The sequence below is a fragment of the Haliotis rufescens genome, unplaced genomic scaffold (genome assembly GCF_023055435.1).
Source record: "Haliotis rufescens isolate VD_foot unplaced genomic scaffold, xgHalRufe1.0.p SCAF_31, whole genome shotgun sequence".
Taxonomy (NCBI): Eukaryota; Metazoa; Mollusca; class Gastropoda; order Lepetellida; family Haliotidae; genus Haliotis; species Haliotis rufescens.
The window spans coordinates 2,556,235-2,582,454 of NW_025964013.1; the positions used below are offsets into that span (position 1 = coordinate 2,556,235).

At 42.2% G+C, this 26,220-nt stretch overlaps 1 protein-coding gene across 3 annotated transcripts; it reads right to left on the bottom strand.

Annotated features, from left to right (window-relative positions):
- Positions 1-869: 869 nt before the first annotated feature.
- Positions 870-25,289, bottom strand: LOC124136769 (sodium-dependent multivitamin transporter-like). Of its 3 annotated transcripts, none has more exons than XM_048380611.1 (17): positions 25,125-25,289; positions 19,410-19,769; positions 18,670-18,738; positions 18,277-18,328; positions 17,768-17,835; positions 17,003-17,083; positions 15,874-15,947; positions 14,649-14,786; positions 13,819-13,954; positions 13,212-13,300; positions 10,967-11,079; positions 7,267-7,340; positions 6,833-6,919; positions 5,283-5,515; positions 4,742-4,842; positions 4,231-4,358; positions 870-1,717 (listed from the first exon to the last, which is right to left on the bottom strand). In XM_048380611.1, exons 2-17 carry the CDS (start codon positions 19,755-19,757, stop codon positions 1,634-1,636), a joined length of 1,875 nt encoding a protein of 624 aa, XP_048236568.1. In that variant the 5' UTR covers positions 19,758-19,769; positions 25,125-25,289; the 3' UTR covers positions 870-1,633. The 3 variants fall into 3 exon arrangements, with proteins under 3 accessions (XP_048236568.1, XP_048236569.1, XP_048236567.1); XM_048380612.1 differs by lacking the exon at positions 25,125-25,289 and adding an exon at positions 24,154-24,307; XM_048380610.1 differs by lacking the exon at positions 25,125-25,289 and adding an exon at positions 22,636-22,909.
- Between the last annotated feature and the right edge of the window lie 931 nt (positions 25,290-26,220).

Here is a 26,220-nt window from a genome sequence, read left to right on the forward strand (position 1 = left end):
TTCTAACTTCAGTAAAGAAACTGTGCTGTTATACAGTCAAGCGACGAAAACAACTGTTTCCATAATCATAACAAATGAGGTGAAATGGGTTGTAACGTCGACTTCAAGATGGTTGCACTTACATAGCGACTTTCATGCATGTGTGTGTGGGGGAGTGTGTGTGAGGGAGTGTGTGTGAGGGAGTCTGTGTGTGTGTGTGTGTGTGTGTGTGTGTGTGTGTGTGTGTGTGTGTGTGTGTGTGTTTTATAAAGCTAGCCCACGGAGATACTAGTACCATGCCGCAGTTAACACGAATACCCCACTCACGTACAGTATTCTGACTCGAGCCGACCAGTCCTTTGTTTTTTCCTGAGCGCCAGGCAGGATAACAAAAAGTACCATCTCTTAAAGTCTTTCGGTCCTAATCATAAACAGTTTCTCCGAAACGAGTTGATTGTAAGATTCCGATATGATATTCATGTGTTCATGAATCACTACCAAATAGTGGCGATACCAGTTGCGAAAAGGTGAATGTATCCTAGCCCTATGGTGGCACCCGTCACAAACACATGCAAAGACAAGTCAATTACTCACAGTAAGAACACGGGAACGCATGGTTAAAGTCAAAATAGGGAATTGCATCGGAAGCTAAATTGTGACTGATGCGTCTAATTTTGAAATGCCTTCATTTTGAAAGCATTAGTGACGCTTTGAATATCGCAACTTTTACCAACTAACATTTGAGAAAGAGTCGTATATCGCTCTTAGACATCTGCAGTGTATGTCAAATGTTGTGAAATGTAGACACCTAAGGTTGAAGCTGATGGAATATTGCTCTTGGAAAGTTGGATCCGACTCTTTATGCACATAACTTATAATGAAACAGGTGAGGCGGTGTCACTGGTCTCCTTTATTCCTAGTTCAGGTGGATTAATCAGTGGAAGGGAATTGGCTGTTTGACCATTATCGAACGACATCAGATCGTCTGTAGTGTGTCAAACAGGCTACCCTAGTGGATAAAACGAACATATTTCTTGTAAGTTATCTTTACATATAAACAGTAGAATCTCTGCACTCGTACACTGCACACTGGTTAAAAATCAATATATCGTTTTTAGTTTAAGCAAAATCAGTAGATCCGCCATCGTGTCACTTGTTTTCCTGGTCCATCACTTGATTGTCTGGTCGATTGCCTACACGCGGCCGTCGTATGGAAGGTCAGGCTACACACAAACATTTACTGTTGACGCACATTGTCTGAATGGCCGGTACTGACGGTAGGGCAGGACATGCTATCCATTTTCTCGAACACCTGGTGTCATCACTGATTTTCGGTGATCCGTTAATATAATTCACCGTTATTCTGTATTAAATACCCTATGGAATCTGTTTCGGCGGATCGCACTGATTAGTTACTCTGGCGTTGGCGTAATATAATGTCCTATAACAATATCCTACAGAGGATGGTCGCCCTGTGCACGTGTCAGGGAGATCACACTCCTATATCAGCTGCATGAAATGAAATTGAAGTGACAAATAAACTACTCTCATTGATAAGTATGAAATGTCATGAAGACACCAGGTGTTCTGCCGGTAGCACCTCCGTGAAGGAATGTCTCGGATACAACACAGCTGGCCGTATAGTAGTATCTCGTCATATTCTGGTATCATACAGAGGGAGGGAGCCAGTCTTGGTGAATGAGTCCTGGTGACATTCTTGTGACGTTGCAAGGTCAGACTGTAAATGAAAGTGAGGAAGGTGAAACAGGAGATGAACGTAAAGTGTTTTCAGGTTTGTAGGTCTCGCTGAATATTCAGTACACAAGGACTGCAGCCCATCTTCTTTGGATGTGACACATGACAAATGGAAGTTGTAACCAATGAGAAAGCACCTAAGTGTCCGTTCCAGCCCAGACCTAACTCTGTGTATGTAAGTATAGTAACGATTGCTTTCAGAGATTCAGAATAAAGGAAAATAAAGATATTTCTCATGAATGTGGAACGTTTTTTGTGGCTTTTATTTGCATATTTTTTGACGTTTCCAATGTAATTTAAATCAAATTTACTCCATAACGATACATCTGGGTGTGAAGTCCCGAGGGCAGCTCCTGAAAAGATCGCGTCAGGTGAACCCTTCTTGACGACAACGATTCATTCTTATCAATACAACTACTGCACAAAACACAAACACACCCTCTACAGTACACCTGATGGGAGTTGATTGAAACCTTATGTTTTGTCCTTTTTGTAAATGTACTATAGCAGAGTTGCATTTCATGTTAGTTGGTTGGTTGGTTGGTTGGTTGGTTGGTTGCTTGTTTAACGCCGCACTCAGCAATATTCCATCTATATGACAATGGTCTGTAAATAATCGAGTCTGAACGAGACAATCCTCTGATTAATGTCATGATCATCGATCCACGCAATTGGGATCGATGACATGCATCAACCAAGTCAGCGAGCCTGACCACCCGATCCCTTTAGTCACCTTTTACGACAAGCATGGGTTGCTGAAGACCTATTCTACCCCGGAATCTTCACGGGTCTTTTATGTTAGTATGCCAATTGTATGATATTTGCAGACAAATATATTTTTGCAGCACTAATGTAACATTGAAACCTTGTCACGATGCGCTAAATACATTAACGATACTTTGTGATTACCTTATTCGTTATTAATATTCTAATTGTACTATTTTGAAAGGTTTTCATCTTCTTTTTGTATCACACTTTGTAAGTAATCCATATATCTATGTACTTGGGCATGTGGCCTTTATACAGAGAATCCGAGTGTCTTTTGATATCAAATAATAGTATATCAACGAGTGATCTCACCCAAGCGATATCTCCTGTGGGAGCCAGTTTTGGATGATAAACTGAAATAAACTGATTCCACTCGAGACAGAAATAGGCTACCTCACCAATGTTATTTAATGTTAAAATCTCTTGATGATGCTATTAGAGTCACATGGGCTCCACATATCAAACGTATTCTAATTTGGGTTTGGTTTTGTATGCATAAGACAGGAAGTTGGGAAAATTAACATTTTTATAAAATTATCTAAAATAAAACTCCTTGATAATCTTATTCAAAACCTGTATTCTACACAACACACTCATAAATGTTCCAACTACCTGTTATCTAATACACTTTTGGATGTGGAAAACTGTATACGCAATTCTGTTCCTTTACATTTGAGAATGTGTTCCCCAAAATTTAGATGTGGTGATGTTGGACTTATGACAGACAGGAATATACACAAATGTACCATACCATTCAAAACTATGGCCTCACTGGAGGCTTAATGACAAATTGTACATAGAAGATGAAATTCATGTTTACCTGTATGTGAAGCATATACCTCTATTAGAGGAAAAATATAATTTGTAAATACATCGGAAATGAAAGTGCAGTAAACATATTCATAAATATAATGAACACTCGAGATACACAAACAATACATGATTTCTGTTTAGATATATTTAAAGTGCCAAAAAAAGAAATATGTTTAATACCACTTTATATACTTATCGATCTACGCAGTTGGGATACGATGGCATGCATCAACCAAGTCAGCGAGCCTGACCACTCGATCCCGTTAGCCGCCTCTTACGACAAGCATGGGTTTCTGAATATTCTTGAAAGTTGTTTAAACCATGCAGCACTGTACGGTTGTGATGAAAGCTCTACTGTGTGATATACAAGTTCAAAGTAGTAAGGCATATAGACGCGAGACTGACCAGGAGGATCTCGTACATGGCGCAGACCGGACTGCTGCTCTATCTCAAGGGTCGAACGTCTGCAATTATTTAAGTCTGTGTTTAAAATATACTTGTCTATATATAAGATACATATCTAAACTTCATCTTCATTATTATCTTCGTCAAAAATCATTGTCATAAATCAAGTGTTCCCCTTTTTTTCTTATGATAGAAATTGAGATTATGATTTTGCATTCGGAACTGCCCGGTTATGTTTGTTATCGGGAAACAGAAATGAGATATGCTTGTGTGAATACTTCGCTCAATGGTACTGACATTTCCCCCGACCTTCTCGCGTACAATGGCTGAAGCCCATCCTAGTGTCCCCCGCCGTAGTATTGCTGGACTATTGCTAAAAGCGGCATAAAGCCATTCTCATTCATACAAATCTTCATGCAAATGATCGTATCTGAGTAAAATGTCCGATTTTAATTAAATTGGACAGATTTGAGTGTGATTGTCTTATACGAGAGTTATATTCTGTTTGACCTTTTCTGTGACCTCTACGGCGTCGGGTTGTATCGTTGCTTGTTTGTCCGGTCCGCCATGTTTGCGGCCGCACGTGAGTCGGTACGTTGCCAGGAGAGAGGGGTCAACAGGGTCATTCGTATTGCTACCTGCAAATATATCGTCAATAGTTCTGTTTATTTATTTGTTGTTTTACGCCGTATTCAGCAATATTTAAACTATATGACGGCGGTCTGTACAAATAATCAAGTCAGGACCAGACGATCCAGGGATTGAAATCATGAGCATCGATCAACGCAACTGGGATCTGAAGACCTAACCCGGAACTTCACAGGTCAAACATGTCGTCAAACAGTGCAGAGGAAAGCATATAAGAGCTCGCCGCTGCATCCGTGGTGTGAAGGATACTGATGCACCCAGATTACCGAGAACACTACAAACGCATAATACTATTGATAAAATTGATAGCAATGAAACGAATGACGATTTGCCAAGAGATACGTCACAGCCATGTTGTTAAGGACATGCGTACCTGTAATCAAACTGACAATGGAGCCCACGAGCATCACCGTTGCTATAGCAACAACACCATACCATGTGTATGACAAAAGGTATACTCTCGCGATACCCGTCCTAGAAGAAATGCAAATAGAAACATGTTAAGGTTAATTCACGTGAAAGGCATATGTGTTCTATATGTGTAATTCCTATTTCTCAAAGTGATATTTCCCGTATTACAATATTTCCCGTGTGTTCATCCACCAAACGTAGCGTGACTCGAGACAATACGAAGAAAATAATACTTCATGAATTAAGAATCACAATCGCTTCTCGTGTGAACAAGAAAGAACATACATTTTTTACAGTCTTAAGAAAATGTTTTGCTAATCAGTTGATCTCTTTTAACCAACCCGAAAACATCGAAAGCGCACTCGACAGAGGTACTCGTCCGGGTAGACGATCGTCCGCTTACTGGCAGTGCAGGTTCCAGCTGTGCGAGTCCCCCTGCAATGCCACCCTCACAATCTGTCTCCGTGTAGGGGAAGCACACTTATATGTACACTACGTCTTACACGTTATCTTTCCACGCCATGGCCGACCCTGGTGTAGTTGGAGATGTCGTAACGTAGTCTCCCAACACCGTCATGTTGTCTGCACTTGTGTTGAACATGTTGGTGGAGTTGGAGCAGGCAGCAGTGGAGACAGCGGGCAACCAGGGCGTCGCCTTGATTGCCTTGGAGAAGGTGGCGCCTATGAAGATCCACCCGGTGACGACAATGCCGCTGCCACAGCCTGCCACCGCCCCCTGTAACACGCTTACACTTTATATACGTGGAGAGAGAGAGAAAGAGAGAGAGAGAGACATAGAGGGGGAGGGGAGAGACAGCGAGAGAGGGGAGAGAGACAGATATACACACAGAGACAGAGAAACAGAGGGAGATAGTGAGACACAGAGCCAGACGTTGAGGAGAGAGAGAGAGAGAGAGAGAGAGAGAGAGAGAGAGAGAGAGAGAGAGAGAGAGAGAGAGAGAGAGAGAGAGAGAGAGAAAAAAAAAAATCTTAAATGTAATAATAAAGTAACTTTGAATACGAGTGGGTAAAAATTGCAATTCCATGAAGATACATGAAACAGTCGTGAGAACAAGGATCATGTGTACAGACAATGGGATGGACATTAATTTGTTCCTTGTTTAAATTGGATAGCCAAGGGCATTAGCACAGTGTTGAGTTTTGTTTACACCCCGACATTACTGCATGGTTTTCTTTCAGTCTGAAAGACCCTCAAGGAAATTTAATAATAATATCATAGTGCTAAAATAAGTGTATATATGTGAGCACTATGATGTATATATCCTACAGTTCCTGAGCACCATGGTATCTACACCCAAAAGTAACCAGTGCATTTCAGTATAAAGGCCCCAGATCCAAGTACAGTGTAGATACACAGAGTGGTGGAAAACTAGCAAGATGTAATTAGGATTATAATAATGAAGAATGGTATTGATGAAACTCATAGGTATGGTATTGACGACACCCACGGGTATGGTATTGATGAAACTCACGGGTATGCTATTGATGAATGGTATTGATGAAAGCCACGTGTATGGTATTGGTGAAAGCCACGTGTATGGTATTAACGAAAGCCTGTATGGTATTGATGATATCCACTGGTATGGTATTGATGAAAGCCACGTGTATGGTATTGATGAAACCCTCGAGTATGTTATTGATGAATGGTTTTGATGAAACCCATGGGTATCGTATTGATGAATGGTATTGAAGAAAGCCACGGGTATGATATTGATGAAACCCACGGGTATGGTATTGATGGAACCCACGGGAATGGTATTGATGAAAGCCACGGGTATGGTGTTGATGAAAGCCACGTGTATAGTATTGGTGAAAGCCACGTGTATGGTATTGATGATATCCATTGGTATGGACTTGATTAAAGCCACTTGTATGGTGTTGATGATATCCACTGGTATGGTATTGATGAAAGCCACGGGTATGGCATGGGTATGGCATTGGCACAGTGAGGATCATAATCAGAACCAGTCTGGGATTCGAACCTGACAGGGATAAGATCCTGACAGGCCACGGGTATGTAGCTGATTCTCACCTTGAAGTTGGCCCAAGGACACAGCGTTGCCAGGAGGAACAGCCCACTGAGAGGTCCGTACGTCAACGTGCTTACAGTGAAGATTATCTGTCAACAAGCAACGTAATCTCCATGTCATATTATGTTGTATGATTATACAATGTTATGTGAATAATGAATGTTATATTACTGCATATGGCACAACAAATTACCTTGTAGCTCACTGATCGTTTACCATTGGGCATATGTCATGACATAAGTCCTATCAATAGTTTGTCTTTCACTTTTTCGGAAGGTTATCTGATATCTAAACGTCATAAGAACGAGGCGGAACTGTAATGGGTGTCATCAGGTATAATATGATAGGAAAACTATAACATGTGTCTAAACTGTTAACTTCGCAAATATCAGATACAATGTTTTCATAAGAAATATGTACATTATATATGACTAACCTGTGGTAATGTTGTGACTTTCAACGACATGATGGCGTAGGAGACACCACAGGACAGTACACCGCACAACACCACTGAAATAATAATAATAATATATAATAATAATAATTGCACAGATTTATTTGTCTGATAATCCTCTTGTGAAGCATGTCAAGACTCATGGTGAAAACAAGGCATTCCACAGTTTTCTTAAACGAGCCAAGGATGTGGGACATAATCTCAATGTCGGTGTTGATTTTGTTGATGGTTCTGTACTGCTGGACGGTACAAAAATGAGTGTCAACCAAGCGAAGTGCCATATCAAGTCGGCCCAGACGCAGTTTTCAGGGAGAGGCTATCGGAACGACCACTGCATCTAGTTTATGTGCAGTGTGTTGAGAGATCCGCAATCCCGCAGAGTCCTTCGCCTGGATGAAGTCGTCTGGCCTCAAAAGTGAAACAGAAGGCTATCTGTTTGCTGCTCAGGACCAGTCACTTCCAACTCGAAACCGTCAATGTGTGATTTTGCATCAAAATGTAAATATGAAATGTAGATTATGTAAAGAATTTAATGAGACTGTCCAACACATTGTGAGTGGATGCCCAGCTTTGGCACAGACACGGTATCTTAAGCGACATGATGGGGTGGCTCGATCATTTTATGACTGTCTTCGCCATGCTTGTGGTTTCGACACAGAGGTCCATCCATGGTACGACCCAGAATATGTAGAGGGAAAATGATAAATACAAAATCCTTTGGAATAGGCCCGTATACAGCCTCAGACGTATTCAGGCCAAAAAACCTGATCTTGTCCTTTTTGATAAATCCAATGAAATCATTTATATCATTGAATTTTCTGTCCCTTTTGACACTAATGTGATTGACAAGATTTAGGAAAAACATGGCAAATATGCAGGCCTCGCTTTCGATCGCGAAATGTCACGCTTTCATCCCAAGTACCAAGTTGCCCGACTCCCCATTGTTCTCCCTGCCTTAGGCTCGGTACCTCCCAATCTGCTGACTGACATTGTGAGAGTACCCGGGTTTGCTACCAGGAATACATCCCTTCTGACAATCTGGGTAATGCAGAAGGCTGCAGTGATGGGGAGTCTTCACATTTTCCGAAACATTCTCGGTGGGCTTGACTAGGCAGCGCTTCCTGAGAGAAGTCCCATTCGCTGTCTGTGCTGCGTGTAGAGGGGGGCAAGGGCCCTGAGCCGATGATGAGTCTAACCAGTCTGACTGTGCCAGGGTCACCCAAACCCTCTTTGCTGCACTTTTTATTTTAATCTGATACTACTACTACTACTACTACTACTACTACTACTACTACTACTACTACTACAAGGCTATTTATATCGCACATATTTTCACACCATACATGGTCATCATCAAAGCGCGATTATAGACCGCGGTCACTGGATCAGTGTGCACTCATCAATCATTCTCAGCTCCCTGGGGAGTATACAACCTAGACTGCCTGTTAGGCGGTAGAAGGTTGACAACCACTCTCATTCTACCGGGTACATATTGACTGCTTGGTGAACAGAGGCACATTTCGAACAAAGCCACAGCATATACTTCTACATAGCATCCTTAAGGGAATATATTGAACAGCTTTCAGTAGTGTAAAACTGCATTTATTTGGTACACAACTTTATTTATTGCTTATGTAACAATGGAGAGTAGGTACATAGTAGGTGCCACATTCGTAAGTCTTGAAGAAGTGAGAACATAAAAAGGCGGCATTTAAGTGTGTTGGGGCGCCAGGTGTGTCAGGATTCGCTTACGTTGTCGCGAACATCTGGTATCATCTCTGTTTGATAGTGATCCCTAAACACATGCTTGTGGTGTAGTCGGAATCGTACAATGGACTCTGATTTCAACATTTAAGTCTTATGAATGTGGAAAAGGCCTGGTCGCGTTCACTTTTACATTAGATCTTTTTAAATTTCATGGTTATCTGATTTTTCCCACGACCGAATGTTTGGAGTGTAAGAATAAAGTCTAATATATTAAAGTATAAAACGTGTTTACATGTAAGTTTTAATAACTTTTATTAATTGTCGGTCAAGTGAAATAAAGGAAAATGACAAAAACATATTTTGTGAAAGTACGAGTGAGTGAGTGAGTGAGTGAGGTAAAATTTAACGTCGCATCGACATTATTTCAGTGACTGTGAAAGTCAGTCAAAGGGTAATTATAACTTGGGTTTCTGTCTCTACCTTTTTAAGGAGTTTTAATTACTCAACTGAATTAAAAGCTTCTGTGGCAATTTTTTGTATTCCAATTGTGTTGAAATTAAATGCCAGAAAAAGGTCATAACGTATTTTGTTGTTTTAAAAACAAATAGCTATAAACATGCTGCCCCATGACTGGGATCAAACATGTCATACAAAAATGTTAAACCGACGTCATTAATGGAGCATTATACATTTTCCATTAGCGGAGTGATCCCATTTACCTTGGCCTATATGGATGTTGTTATGTTGAGAGTCCGACTGGTATGTAAACAGATAGGCAGAATCAAGGATTCATATAAAACTGCTGACAGTTAGTATTTTGACAAGTGAGTGACCGTTATGGTGCGTGAGTGAGTGGAACTGTATTTGATACGTTATAAAGTTGAGAACAAAGTTGAACGATAAACAAGATTTATGCTTTCACCTCAACATAAATTTATCATTGACAGGTATTTATACAATGTTGCCAATTTGCCAGCCTATTATCGTATATAGTGAACGTCGCTTCCAGCAGCAATTCACTCATATCACAACGCATATTTCTAGACGACTACTCTTGTCTTTATATACACAAACGCAACTTCTTTCATAAACGTAATTCCTTAATACAGGACCCGTGAAGATCCGGTCTTCAGCAATCCATGCTTGCCGTAAAAGTCGACTATGCTGTGCCGGATCGGGGGTCAGACTCGCTGACTTGGTTTATGTATGTCATCGTATCGCAATTTCGTAGATCGATGCACATATCAATCACTGGATTGTCTTGTCTAGACTCTATTATTTAAAGACCGCCGTCATATAGATGGAGTATTGCTAAGTCAGGCGTGAAACAACATATAAACATTAATACAGCCATTTTTTAACAGACGCCCTCGACATATTCCGGGTCGTACCATGGGTGGACCTCTGTGTCAAAACCACAAGCGTGGCGAAGACGGTAATAAAATGATCGAGCTACACCATTTTTTAACAGGCATACTTAGATTTTTTAGCGCTTTCCAGAGCGGATAAACAGTTTGATAGACCAAGAATCATAAAACGGGATTCGATCTCGTGTCTAGCAGACCATGGTAGCAAAGGTACGTAACTGCGCTACCATGATATGTCAATCAGACACATATTATTTATCCTACCGGGATATGTGAACCAATTCCTGAAAACAGTAACTGTACAAGCATGTAGGCAAGGATGGTACAAAACACACACCTCTAACAATGCACCAATGTTGCTGGTAACGTTTAGTGTTTTGGCTAAGCTTGACTAAACGTCCACATGTTCAAGCATGTGGGCAAGGATGGTACAAAACACACACCTCTAACAATGCACCAATGTTGCTGGTAACGTTTAGTGTTTTGGCTAAGCTTGACTAAACATCCACAAGTGACTGTGGATGTCATTCAAATGTTATAGTGCCAACAAAAAGGGTAAAATACTATTTTAGCCCAGGCTGTCATGTATCGCACGTTAGATTGCTCACCTGCTAATTTGGCAACGATGACAGCTCTTCTCTCCGACATAGTGGGCAGGTAGGGTTGGAGAAAGTCCCGCCACATGTTGGCAGAGAAACTACTCATGGCGGAGCTGATGGTACTGGAATACAACATGCGCCATTATGAGTACCGTGTCGGACCTGTAGTAACCATGACATATATGAGGCAGGGTAGGCTCCCTCGAGCTGCAATGTCGGGACCGTCAGCATCTAATTATTGAGCAAACATATAATTTGTTTTGGGGCTGATTATCGCATGCGTCGCCGCAAGCCTTTCACGAGATATCAGGGATTACAACTCATATGATTTTCAGGTATTCCAGACATTCCAGGACGACACGTACCTGAGAGCAGCACTGAACAGAGATGCAAGGAACATCCCTGACATTCCAGGACGACACGTACCTGAGAGCAGCACTGAACAGAGATGCAAGGAACAGCCCGGACATTCCAGGAAGACACGTACCTGAGAGCAGCACTGAACAGAGATGCAAGGAACAGCCCGGACATTCCAGGAAGACACGTACCTGAGAGCAGCACTGGACAGAGATGTAAGGAACAGCCCTGACAATCCAGGAAGACACGTACCTGAGAGCAGCACTGGACAGAGATGTAAGGAACATCCCTGTCATTCCAGGACGACACGTACCTGAGAGAGCAATAAACAGAGATGCAAGTAACATCCCTGACATTCCAGGACGACACGTACCTGAGAGCAGCACTGAACAGAGATGCAAGGAACAGCCCTGACATTCCAGGACGACACGTACCTGAGAGCAGCACTGAACAGAGATGCAAGGAACATCCCTGACATTCCAGGACGACAAGTACCTGAGAGCAGCACTGAACAGAGATGCAAGGAACATCCCTGACATTCCAGGAAGACACGTACCTGAGAGCAGCACTGAGCAGAGATGCAAGGAACAGCCCTGACATTCCAGGACGACACGTACCTGAGAGAGCAATAAACAGAGATGCAAGTAACATCCCTGACATTCCAGGACGACACGTACCTGAGAGCAGCACTGAACAGAGATGCAAGGAACATCCCTGACATTCCAGGAAGACACGTACCTGAGAGCAGCACTGAACAGAGATGCAAGGAACAGCCCTGACATTCCAGGAAGACACGTACCTGAGAGCAGCACTGAACAGAGATGCAAGGAACAGCCCGGACATTCCAGGAAGACACGTACCTGAGAGCAGCACTGAACAGAGATGCAAGGAACAGCCCGGACATTCCAGGAAGACACGTACCTGAGAGCAGCACTGAACAGAGATGCAAGGAACAGCCCTGACATTCCAGGAAGACACGTACCTGAGAGCAGCACTGAACAGAGATGCAAGGAACAGCCCGGACATTCCAGGACGACACGTACCTGAGAGCAGCACTGAACAGAGATGCAAGGAACAGCCCGGACATTCCAGGAAGACACGAACCTGAGAGCAGCACTGAACAGAGATGCAAGGAACAGCCCGGACATTCCAGGAAGACACGTACCTGAGAGCAGCACTGAACAGAGATGCAAGGAACAACCCGGACATTCCAGGAAGACAAGTACCTGAGAGCAGCACTGAACAGAGATGCAAGGAACAGCCCTGACATTCCAGGAAGACACGTACCTGAGAGCAGCACTGAACAGAGATGCAAGGAACAGCCCTGACATTCCAGGACGACACGTACCTGAGAGCAGCACTGTACAGAGATGCAAGGAACAGCCCGGACATTCCAGGAAGACACGTACCTGAGAGCAGCACTGAACAGAGATGCAAGGAACAGCCCGGACATTCCAGGAAGACACGTACCTGAGAGCAGCACTGAACAGAGATGCAAGGAACAGCCCGGACATTCCAGGACGACACGTACCTGAGAGCAGCACTGAACAGAGATGCAAGGAACAGCCCGGACATTCCAGGAAGACACGTACCTGAGAGCAGCACTGAACAGAGATGCAAGGAACAGCCCGGACATTCCAGGAAGACAAGTACCTGAGAGCAGCACTGAACAGAGATGCAAGGAACAGCCCTGACATTCCAGGAAGACACGTACCTGAGAGCAGCACTGAACAGAGATGCAAGGAACAGCCCTGACATTCCAGGAAGACACGTACCTGAGAGCAGCACTGAACAGAGATGCAAGGAACAGCCCGGACATTCCAGGACGACACGTACCTGAGAGCAGCACTGAACAGAGATGCAAGGAACAGCCCGGACATTCCAGGAAGACACGTACCTGAGAGCAGCACTGAACAGAGATGCAAGGAACAGCCCGGACATTCCTGGTATATCCCAGAACAAATCCTTCACCAGCAGGAGAATAATCTACAAGACGACAGATAGTAATATGCACTGGTATATTTGATATTTCGTCACGAGATATCGATGTGTTTGTTTCAGGTAAGAGTTGACAGAGAGAGGTGTACTCGTGAAACGTTACCACCATGTAATAGTTTCCACTAAAACATGGCGTGGCTCTCAAAGGATTGAGTAAGGAATCCCTCATCTACGGTAAGTTCATGAAATTATAGTCAAGGGAAATGATAAATGTTGGTAAGTGGGTTACCGTCTGCCCGTTTTAAACAAACTTAAGTTTCTATAATACAATCGATTAAGTCAGTGATTGAGTGAGTTGAGTGTAACGCCACCTTAACAAATCACCCCAACCCCGCCACACACACAAACATCACTTACTAATGACTTAATGATAGCCTATAGTTAAAGCGTTCGCTCTTCACACCGAAGACCTGTGCTCGATTCCCGATATGGTGTCCCCCGCCGTGATATTGCTTAATATTGCTGAGAGCGGCTAAAAAACATACTCACTCACTCATTCTTATCACCTGATTAGGGCTAGACAGCTGTCCCGACTGTAATGGGTCGCATTGTATTTTGTCATAGTAAGCATAAGCCACCAGTCCCATCAGCAAAGCCAGCCCCGTCATCAAGGGAAATGCCGGCGCAGACACAAGCATCATTCTAGGATAGAAGAAGGGTTGCATGTAATATTGCTGATGGATCTGGAAGCCTGCGTCAGTTGTCAGCCATGACCATGGGGGAGTTTATACAAGCTTTACAATACCCTGTCCATACACATAGGCAATCTCTACAGAGTCCATTGTACGAACCGACTACATCATGAGCATGTGTTTATGGCGCACCATCAAATAGTGATGGTTCCAGGTGTTCGCGAAAAGGAGAGCGTATCCTGCCCTTCGGGTGGTACCCGTCACATACACAAACCGATTGATATACTTAAACTGTTCATCATTTCAGATGAAACCTACTGGTATGAACCGACTTGTCTTACACCAAGGGAAGCTTAAGACGATGTTTTGGCTGCCCTTCATTAGCTGCTGTATGAATAACACTGTATATTGTTATTTTACCGTGGTGCTTTGCGGTTCGCGTTGGTGTTCGCGAAAAGGTGAGCGTATTTGTCAATCCTACGATTTCTATGACCGTGACTGTTGTCCACTAACATAAATGCGACGAGATAGGTAACTGTACGCTGATCCTTCACGATAGTATATGATCATTCCATTAACACTAAACATCATCATTGCAAAATGGATATTTAAATCATTTGTGAGTGTCTTTCTTTGGTTTTGAGTCGCATATATCCTATGTATACAGTGCAAGTGTATGCCCCTGTACATGTGAAAAGACGTACTTCTTGGCTTGTGTTTCTGAAGATGTGGAGCTGACTCTCTGCGCTGAAGACTGACTGAACACAAATGCGGACTCCCTCAAGATTGTCCCCACAAACAGTCCCCAGAAGGTGTGTCGAACTGTGGGGTCGGGGTCAAAGCTGAAAGAAAAGATCACGAACTAATAAACACAGTATGTCAATCACGAACACCCCCCCCCCCCCCCCTTTCTCTCTCCCTCTCTTACATCCATATCGAATCATGATTATATTTATATCCATGTATAACAATGTTATTTCTTATTCAGTTTAGATATTTCCATTTCACAAGCTCTTCCAGCACAGCTGATTTCTCACTCTTTGTATTACAGTGAATGATTTAGGTTTAACACCGAATTAAACGTTATTCCAATGATATCACGGCCTGTCAACACCAAGGGGACGTAATGCAAGTATTAGACGTTTTATCAATTTAACATCTTTACACAAGCAATTTGGGGCTAAAAGGAATTAAGGATTCGAACCTTCGATAATAGCACTCGGGCACAACGGGACAGAAATCTTTACAACAAATTCTGATGCTTACGACGAGACCCGTGAAGATTCCGGGGTAGAATAGGTCTTCAGCAACCCATACCCGTAAAAGGCGACTATGCTTGTCGTAAAAGGCGACTAACGGGATCGGGTAGTCAGGCTCGCTGACTTGGTTGATACATGTCATCGATCCCAATTGCGTGGATCGATGTTCATGATATTAATCATACGATTGTCTGGTCCAGACTCGATTATTTACAGACCGCCGTCATATAGCTGGAATATTGCTGAGTGCGGCGTTAAACAACAAACAAACAAACAGCTTACGACGACTGGGCAACACGTGGCACCCTTGGTATTTTATGCTGCATACCTCCAACGTTAAAGTTATTACAATAGCATCTGTCATGGTTGACGTAGAATTACAACCCGGCAAGATCCGCGAAGATCCGGGGTAGAATAGGTCTTCGGCAACCCATGCTTGCCGTAAAAGGCGACTGTGCTTGTCGTTAGAGGCGACTAACGGGATCGGGTGGTCAGTCTCGCTGACTTGGTTGATGCATGTCATCGTATACCAAATTCGTGGACAGTTTCTCATGCTGTCAATCGCCGGATTGTCTAAACTCGATTATGTACAGACCGCTGTCACATAGCTGGCATTTTGGTGAATGCGGCGTTAAACAACAAAAAAACAAAAAAACAAAGAGTTACGTACTTGAAGAAGTTCACTCTGCCACCTGCGACTGACCGTGCCATGACCTCGTGGCCGCCACCAACAACCTCACATCCCTGCAACATGGCATGTGCATGACATTCACTGAACGTGACACAACACAGTCACGATACAACGATATGCATACGTGCGTGCGTGCGTGCGTGCGTGCGTGCGTGCGTGCGTGCGTGTGTGCTCGTACTCTTCCGGATTAATGCCGGTTTTATGAAGCCAGCCAGCTGAGATACCGTGGCTAGTTTAACGTAGATACAGCACTCAGACACAGTACACTGACTACGAGGCGACCAGTCCTTATTTTATCTCCTTAATGCCAAGCTCCAGGCAGGGTGACAACACGGCCCCGCTTTTAACGTATATTGGTATGACTCCGTCAGGGGATCGAACCACCGACTTTCAGATCTCAGGGCAGACGCTCTACCGTCTGAACAACGGAGGCGGTCTTAAAGAAACAATGCCAGAACAATGAGCATCACTAAATTGACATTGACCCTTTCCATATTCATGAGAAATATATGCATAAAGCAGACTTAATTGTTCGATTCCAACTATGTCATACTCATGTGTTTTTGAATCACTATCAAATAGTGGTGACACCAGGAGCTTTCAAAAAGGTGAGTGTATCCTGCACCACCGATGGTACCCGTCACAAACACATGCAAAGGCAAATCAATTGTTCGACTGAAAAAGCACGGGAACAAATGGTTTAAGTCAAAATAGGGAATAGCATCGGGCATCATTTTTGTCACTGGTGCATCACATTTGGAAGTGTATACCATAAAACCTTTTGAAAGCTTTATTGAGGCCTTGGATGTTGTAGCCTTGATCTAACAACTTCTGGGCAACAGAACGCTCTTTGAAATCTTGGTAGAAAGAGCCTGCCCGATCGTATCTCAAAAGTTGTGAAATGTAAACACCAGAGGCTGGAGCTGCTGGATTAATGCTCGACATGAAGGAAAAGTTGGCTATTGGAAAGTTGAAGTCATCCCTTTTGTCACACAGTCTAGTGGAGAGTGTTGTGTTACTCTGAATCCTTATGCACAAATCTAAAGCTGAAACAGAGCATGCACAACAACAGGGCAGTGTGAACCATATGTCAGCATCAGCCACTCACCCTGATGATGATGGCGATCATGCCAATGAACATGAGCGCACACTGGAACGCGTCGGTCCAGATGACAGCTTTCATTCCTCCCTGAAAGAAAACATTATGGAAATATGGAGCAGCAACAGCAACAGCAACAACAACAACAACAACAACAACAACAGTGATAATAATAACGTTACATTAATGCAATGCTGCAGTGTCACAGGTCCAACAAGGAGGGACTTTAACAGTGATTACCAATTGAGGCGTTACGTGACTGCGCGGGGGAATATAATCTTTTAGCAATATTTAAACGAAAACCCAACAAGAGGCACCAAATGTTAGCTTCATATATCGTACTCATGTGAAGAATCGAACCCGTGTCTTCGCCGTGGGGAGCGAATTGAACGATTTAAACACTTGGCTATCTCTCCGCCCTCGAGCAAAATAGTGTGTGTAGGTTGTGTTTAACGCCGCTTTTAATAGTATTCCAGTTATATCATGGCTTGTCAGCTTAATGAGGGAGGAAAGCCCGAAGTGATGCAGGTCTTACACGTTTTCCACTTAGGTGAAATCCACGAGCACGGGTATGGTGCTGACAAACCTAGAAACATACTTAGGGGGAACTATGCTCAGCATATTAACCGCCTTAATCGACATCAAAATAGACGCATTACAGGACAATAAATTTTGGCCTCCACAATCTCCATGTAGAACTCGTATATTTGCACAGAACAACAATGGGTAGAAATAACGGCAAGGATCTCATAACAAGGTAAATCTACGACTCACCAGAGAGGTGTAAACTACGGCGAGGACAGTCGACACCAGCATAGACGTCTCCACGTGCATTCCGATGGCTGAAACAAACGCAAAGGTCATCGTCAACAACGTAAGTGCGATTGGTAAAGTGACCTGCTTGAAAGTTCTCGGATGGCATACGTGATCAATGATAACGTAAAGACATTCATTTTGATGTATTCAAAAGAATAATAATTATAGAAAATCATAGTTAACGTTGATTCCTAATAGGAAGATTTCGAGGTGTGTGATTAGTGTAGCTCATTTCACAGCGTCCTGTCATTTGACCAAGCCTAGTTTAAAAAAAAATAAATTATTATTCATTTCGTCTGAGTACGACATCTGCATTTTGGGAAATAGATATCTTGCATCAGTGAGGTTTTAAAAATGAACATTTTGTGAACGAGACAAAGCATCATTGATACATATATACAGATTTGCCAGTAAACTGTTTCTTAACGAAACCGAAATCGTATATCTAAGTTTCGCGCTGCCCTTACCAGCCTCCAGTGTCAGCGACTGACCAAAGATCACGATGGCGATATAGGTTATCTGCAAATAAGAAACCTCCTTTTATATCCACTTTGACACCATAATTACAGACACGTGTGAGTGAAGGAGTTAGTGTTTTTTTCAAGTGAGTGATTGAGTTTGTGGGTGGGTGAGTTCAGTAGGTGAGTGAGTGATCTGAATGAGTGAGTGAATGATCTGAGTGAATAATCTGAGTGAGTGAATGAGTGAGTGTTTAGCAATATTCCAACCACATAGCGGCAGCCCATACCAAGAAGGGTTTCCCAATATTGCGTCCAACTGAGGAATCAAACTTCACAGTGATGAGTGTCTTCAATACAAAACAAAGTAACTGAATTATCCGGGTGTTATTCAAGTGTTACCTGTTGCATGGTTCCGAGTGCAGCTCCAATCATCCTGACTAGCCTCGACTTGAACCTTACTTCCAGGTACTGGGAATACAGATATAGGAGAGTTACATCAATCGAAATGAAGGTTCACGGGGAAATACTGTGCTGTCATACGCTTTACTACACATAAGTCTTTCCGGGAATAATCCACGGGACCTTTCACAGCATTCCCTACTTCTAAAGTGCCTCATTCATGCTGCGTTTATGTATAGGAGAAATGGTTTGTTCAACTTATAAACCAACTCATCGCTTTTTAATTAAATAACTGTAATAAAAACTCCCAAATGTATAATCTGTATCGGAGGTGAAATATCGCCTGCAGTCGTGAACTCGGTTCAATGAAACCGGTGACCTCAGCACGTGAGTCTCGTAGGCTGTTCGTAGTTTTTGTTCTATCAAGGGTCTGTAAAATAATCAGCAATATTCCAGCTATATGACGGCGGTCTGTAAATAATCGAATCTGGACCAGACAATCCAGTGATTGGCATCATCAGCATCGATCCACGCAATTGGGATATGATGACATTCAGAAACCAATTCAGCGAGTCTGACCACCCGATCCCCTTAGATGCCTCTTGCGACAAGCATTGTCCCCTCTTACGACCTCTCCGAACCGGGATCCTCACGGGTGAGCTATTTCAGCAATAACAAAACAGAACTAATTGATATATTGTTCAGGATCATGTAACAAAATCACCAGTCTCGTGTATTACCTCGTAAATACTTGTGATATTGAGTCGGTAGATCATGGGGACGAACATGAAAGTGGCACAGATTTGAGCGACAACAAACCCGGCTGAGGACAGGAACCATTGCGAACCATACACATAAGTCTCAGATGGCTTGCCCAGCATCATGATGGACGACTCGAACGTTGCGAGGTACGACATCGCTACAGGGAGATACGGGGCTTTCCGGCCGGCGAGGAGAAAGTCCGACGTGGTTTGACGACGACGTGATCGAACAGCAAAGAAGACACCTATAGCTAGTGAGAGCAGCAGCAGCAAGGAGAACACCACGTAGTCGACTGTGCCGTAGCCGGGTTGGGACGACGCCATCATTCTGGACCAGATCTGTCGGCAGAAGGTAGAGTATGAACAACGTGACGGTCAGCAATATTGGTAGTACGTAATGCTACATTGAGCGTTCGGGCGGCATGCCAATTGCTGCGAAGAAAGTGTGTGTTTTACAAAAGTAACTCTCTAAGAAACGTTGTAATTAAGTATATAAAAAAGTCAACTACCGAGAATAATCATTCTCGATTATCTGCCGAGACATATTCCATTGGGCGCAAAAGTAGTTGTAACAAGCATGAAATACTCATATCCCGCGCCAATATAACATAGGGAAGAAGCACTACCGCCATTTTCAGTCTAAGTCAAACTCGTTGCCATGGAAACTCGAAAAGTAATTTTTCATAAAAATCCCAACCTATCAAAAGGCACCAGTACACCACTAGACCTATCTATGTGCCAAGTTTGGTTAAGACATCTCCTATGGTTTTTGAGTTCTGAGTCCTTTTGTTAAGAGACCAAGTACGTTTTAAATCTAATAAAACACGACTAAATTGGTCACATATGGTTGAAGTCACATTTTATTATCCGTTCAGTGTGTGATTATCCATAACCCTATGAAGCAATAATAATGAGTTATATTTATGTATTTTTAATGATTTTTAGATTTAGTGTAATAACGTGACTCGAAACTAACAATCATGTAAAACATGGCCGAAGTTCGGTGTCGCTTGTTTTTGTGAGTTTGCTGGCGTAAAAGTTGCAACTTTGTTTCCCCTACTAATGTTAGCAGACTGCAGGAACTAAAAGACATGAAATTCTGTGTTTAACCAGTTGGATGCACAACGAGATACCGTAACCGACGGCCTGGGGCGTGATGTGGCGTCACCGTGGTACGAACATGGCGGAGGAAGAGCAACAGCGGTCGCTTTGTTCAACTGCAGTATGTTGCTAAATGACCCACATCGAGCTACTGGTGCACGTCACAGACTGCTTATGGCGCTCGTCAAGGATTGCTTATATCTGTGTCGAGAGGCAGGCCTAAGTTCTGGTGCACCAACGCCCGACTCGTACAGATGTGACACAACCCAGTGGATTGAATTTGTTGGGGAAAACCCTGCGGTATCATACATGATTGACATCATCTTGCCATATTTATTCTCAGGGAATAACATTCAAATATTCGACAAGTTTAAAGAAACTATTTCACCGGTCTATAATTGATGTGGCTACGCTATTTTGCTTGACAGTAATAAAAGAACGATGTCACCAAGGATATGTCAGGCCATAGTGGCGTAACTAGAATAAGTGTACGCCGGATAAAAAAGATTCGGCGCCTTTGATTTTTTAGCGAAACATGTAAGAATTCTTCTTATCATCATCATATAGATAATCGATACTGGCGCTTTTAAGAGTCACCTGAAGATAAAATCTGCGTGTGATATTTGTGGAATCTGATCAGGCAACAATGCTTTAGTCTTTGTGGTATATTCATTGTCAAACACTTACAGAGAAATACATTTCCCATCCTCGAATCAATACATCGATCAACATATGTATATTTGAAGACGATGACGGGTTGCAATCCTCATCTGAACACACCTCATCATATGGTGCAATGTAGTGTGTGTAAGTTAAGTGTGTAGTTTACAGTTACTCGATAATGTCACTACTCTCATGTAATTGGTATAGTGATTCATACCTTGCCTGATTAAATACAGCATTGTGTTGCTGTACTGTTTTCATATGTCATAACATCTACAATGACATGTGTTATGTTCTTGTGAACAATTGGCCTGCCTTTGTGTGTGTTTGTGCCACCGTTGGGTCAGGATACGCTCACCTGGTCGCGAACACATGGTATCATCGCTATTTGACAGTGCTTCATTTACACCTGTTTATGATATCGTCCGAATCATGCAATGGAGACGCTGCTTGCAGTAGATATTTCTTATGATTATGAAAATGTTTTTGTCGCTTTTTAACCGAAATAGCACCATGGGGTATTTGTAATGAGTAATGAATTCAGGGAAACTGCTTGTTTGCTATTTTTACAAACATACGTCATTTATATACGAGAAGATTATAACTGTTACTTAAATATGTTTATCAATGTCAGTGATAGTTAAATACTGGATAAAGTTACTAAGAATGGAATAAAGTAGATATCCCCTTTAATGTTATAAATTGTCAAAGCAGTTAGATGATATAGGTAAACATAACTGGGTAATCTGAAGTTAGAAATTTATTATTTACATGTGTTTTTTCTTTTGTGTGGATTGCACAGGAAATTGGTAACATTCAAGTGTTTATGGGAATATTCAAGCAGGGAGTGAAAGGTACATTTGCACAAAACTGGTGCAAAACTGTTTCATCTTCGCATTATCTAAGCAATTATAGTAACCTAAAGACACATCTTCAACAGGAAATGCATATATCTGTTTTACCAGGCAAGTCATTAATAAGATCGTTTTGTAAATTTAGAATCTCATTACATAATTTTAAAGTAAATATGTGTCGTAAATCGACAGATATTGATGTTGTTAACAGTGTTTGTACCGATTGTGAGAAAGGTGAAATTGAAGATGAATTCCATGTCTCATTTAAGTGTAACAAGTATTCCAAGTTAAGATCAACATATATCCCTTTCTTGAATATGGACTATAAATCTGAAATGTTAAAGATAAATGTTATCAACTCACAAAATAAACATCTTATGTTTTCAGTGGCTACTTCTATAAAGTTTGTTTTTACCATCAGTATTTTAAAGAACGTAAAGCAGAATAATGTTTCGAATCAGACCAGCATTAAATATTAAATATGTTCATGGGCTCTATGTCACAGCGATGTTGGTCATGATTTAACCCCGAATTGGAGCAATCAGTTTGATAAACTTTCAGAAATATGGTGACTCTGACTCACATACCTTGATCAGCAGCCGTGGTACTCCCGCAATGTTTCGTTGCAAATGGTTCCAATTGAACACTGAGCTGGAAGATCTAGTGTAGGTTGACCCAATCCAACAGTCCATCTATTCCGACACCTTATCTCACAACAACGGCCATTCCACGTGCATGGATAGGTTTGATATGAACAGTGACATCAATATTCATGGCGACATGTTGAGGCTGGTGTGCCTATTGTTATGGCTACAGGTTTCAGCTGGACTGTTTCATGCACTAGATGTTAACGGTGAAGACTGTCAGATAGGAAAGTACTTAAAGGGGTTAATTTAACAGATATGGAGAAAACAGGTGGTTCGTATTTTGAATAATTTGTGCATGTGCATAGCATATACATGAATATGTGAATTCGGATTTCAATTCACATAGCTTATAGGTATCATGTTTGACTTTATAGCATATACAAACCTGTACACACCCATTAAAATATTGCAGAATACATTTAAAACAGGTTGGAGGAGGCTTACAATATTGTAAAACGTGAAATTAATGCGTCTCCAAAAGAATGCGACCGCTGGCCCCTAGCCAAGAATGCGACTCAATATGAATGCGACAACCCCTCCTCTCAAGCATCAGTGGATTTATATCTAATAACGAAACAAAACGTCCTCTGTCAGGTTTACAGGAGAATCCTCACCTTAATCCAACCTTACATTAATCCAATCACACACCAAATAGCACCGCTTATTAGCGCTGAGTAGAGCTAAAACACTACGTGCGCGCTGGCTCGTGCTGGCTTAGTACTTCACTATCATACAAGGACGCCCATTTGGTCTATTAATCGCCAGCTACGAAAGTTAGATCACCTACTATAACATCGTCGCACATCTTCTTTTGCATGACATCTCAGATGTAGCATCTACCGTCAATTGCAATTTTTAGTCTTATTCGAAGAGGGTGAATAAGAGAAAGTTTTCAACTGCCCAATTTTGAATTTTGTTAGGACATAACTGTTACTGCCCTTCTATTGACTGTATAGTTCTACGACGACAAGATATGCTAAAATCGTCAACGAAAAGCGACCCGTCTATATAATGATAAACAAAGTAACATACGACAGATTGTAAGTAGTGTGACAGAAAAAAATATTGCTATGTAGGACACGCTGAACCTGCGTATAATGATCCGACGCCCTTCAAACCAAACGAACATATAACAAAAATAACTACGACTTACAATGAGACTTTTTAAGGTCATGTAAATTATTACCAGTGTTTCCGTGTTGTGTCGTACGCTATTTCTAGATTGAACAAGATCACACTGCAAATTGACTGCATTTTTATCAACCTGACAAACTATATGGTCATCCGTACTTCGATCTTTCGTAAACCACACTGCATAATGAAATTAAATTATTTGATTCCAGACACCACGTTACTCTATTGTTGAACGTGCTTTCCATGATTTTGCAAACGCAGCTTCACAACATTTGAACTTTATGTAATTGATATGCTGGTCATCATAATCATCTTCATACTCACATCATCGCATTGTTAGGTAAAGATGGAAATCATCAAAAGGCAACGAAGTGATGAAAAGTATCTGAGTAGATCACTGAAAAAACAGTGGCGACACCAAGTACTCGCGAAAAGAGCGAGCATTGCCTGCCACACCCGTATTACCTGCTAATCCAACAATTTATGTGCTTATTTGTTGCCTAACGCCGCAACCAGCAATGCTCCTGCCACACGACGACGGCCTGTAAACGATCTGGTTCGGGACAGACATTTCAGTGATAGCGAGTGTGGATGACATAATCCAGTGCCACGACACCACGTTTCCTGACTTTTTCCCAATATCGCCCCCTCCCAACACAAGGGCAGAAAAACCCTTAAGAATAACTCGAGACGCACGAAGGGGCCACGCGTCTCTGTAATTACATGTGTCAAGCTACGACACTCTTAGCTCTTAGGAACACCTCCCTTTAATGATCCCTTTTTACGATCCAAGGATTGCTAGAATCATAGTTATTATGGGTCTCCGCCCTGTATTCCGGTGACACAACAGTGTAAACCTGATGTACTATTCAAATTGAGTGATATTCTACTCACTTATGTATACGTGATTTTTTTCCCTTTAAAACATAAATTAAACATTGTAGAAGAAACTAGCAGCACAAGGGCTTCGTATGGTATGGGCTTGCTTGTAATATACATATGATTGGCAAGATGCATAATCGTTTGAAAGGGTAAGGTGTCGTGATTGACGCTGATTGGTATAAGGTATTTAAATCTTCTCAACAAGGACACGAAGAATTACAAGTATGTATTTGTGATTATTATCAAACACATACAACTGTCTACAAACCTCACCTCAGTTATTAAAGAAATCCATTTCTAATTCCATCAATGTGACACAAACAACATTTCCTTTGGCGGATTCACACAAAGTTTCAAATAAAATTTGCATTACTTCATTAACGAACCCTTTATGAGAAAGAGAAACAGCATACCTGTTGTCCTGATGTGTGTTGGACCTGTGTATTATAGAGTATTCGCAAGAGCAACACAGAAACTCGCAAGTCCTTATCAAATAGATGAGGCTAGAGTTACGTCGATGTTCCGTAAGAAGACTGATAAGAATTGCGTGGACACTATTGTTTATGTTGCCACATAATTTTGATCGTGTCTAACGGTAACCTTGCCCTTGTACCACGTCTCGACACAGTCGACGCCGGCAATGACTCCGTGTCTCCACATAGTGATGTTTGATGACAGTTTATCCGTTAGGTGAAAATGGTACACCATGTTATTCATCCCACATTGGCAGTCCTCGGCACTGTGCTGGCAAAGTCACAAAGAAGGGAAAGCCTTTTACAAAGCGGTGTCGCCAATGATATGACGATAGTTCGTATACTCCTAAAAAAAGAAACGCAATACGGAATTTTTTGGCCCTAAAGCAAAACTAGCGGACCAAGAGGTGCAAAATGAAGAAGTTTAATGTGTTATAGTGTCAGTGACAAATTTTCCGGATCAAAATGATCACAACAAGGACATGCAAACCATTAGTCAGGAAACACGTACGATTCGGAAAAACGCACCCTGTGCATCAACAAAAGGGCCATGGAGCTTCACGTACTGCACGTACATCAGCGCTATGAACGGTGTTAAAGAGCAGGATTTTTGATTGCCTGGCATCTTGGTCAATCGAACAGTGACAGTTGAACAACATGCCAATATTAACAGAAGTGCAAAGAAACAACGTCAAAGGTCGCGTGTAGGAAGGGGAATCCAGATCAGCCGTAGCAAGGGTTTTCAATGTAGCGCCCATCACATCACAAAGCTATTGGATCGGTTTCATCAGCATGGGTCAACACGTGATCGGCCAAAATGGGGACGACTTAAAGGTAACCACCCCCACACAAGATCGCTACATCCGACTGCGCCACCTACGTGAAAGGACGACCACAGCAACCTCAACCGCATCCCAAATACCAGGACTGCGCAGAATCTCCGACAAGACCGTGCGAAACCGTTAAAGAGCAGCAGATCTACGAGCAAGACTTCCTGTTCGACGCGTCATTTTGAGTCGACAACATCGTCAATAAC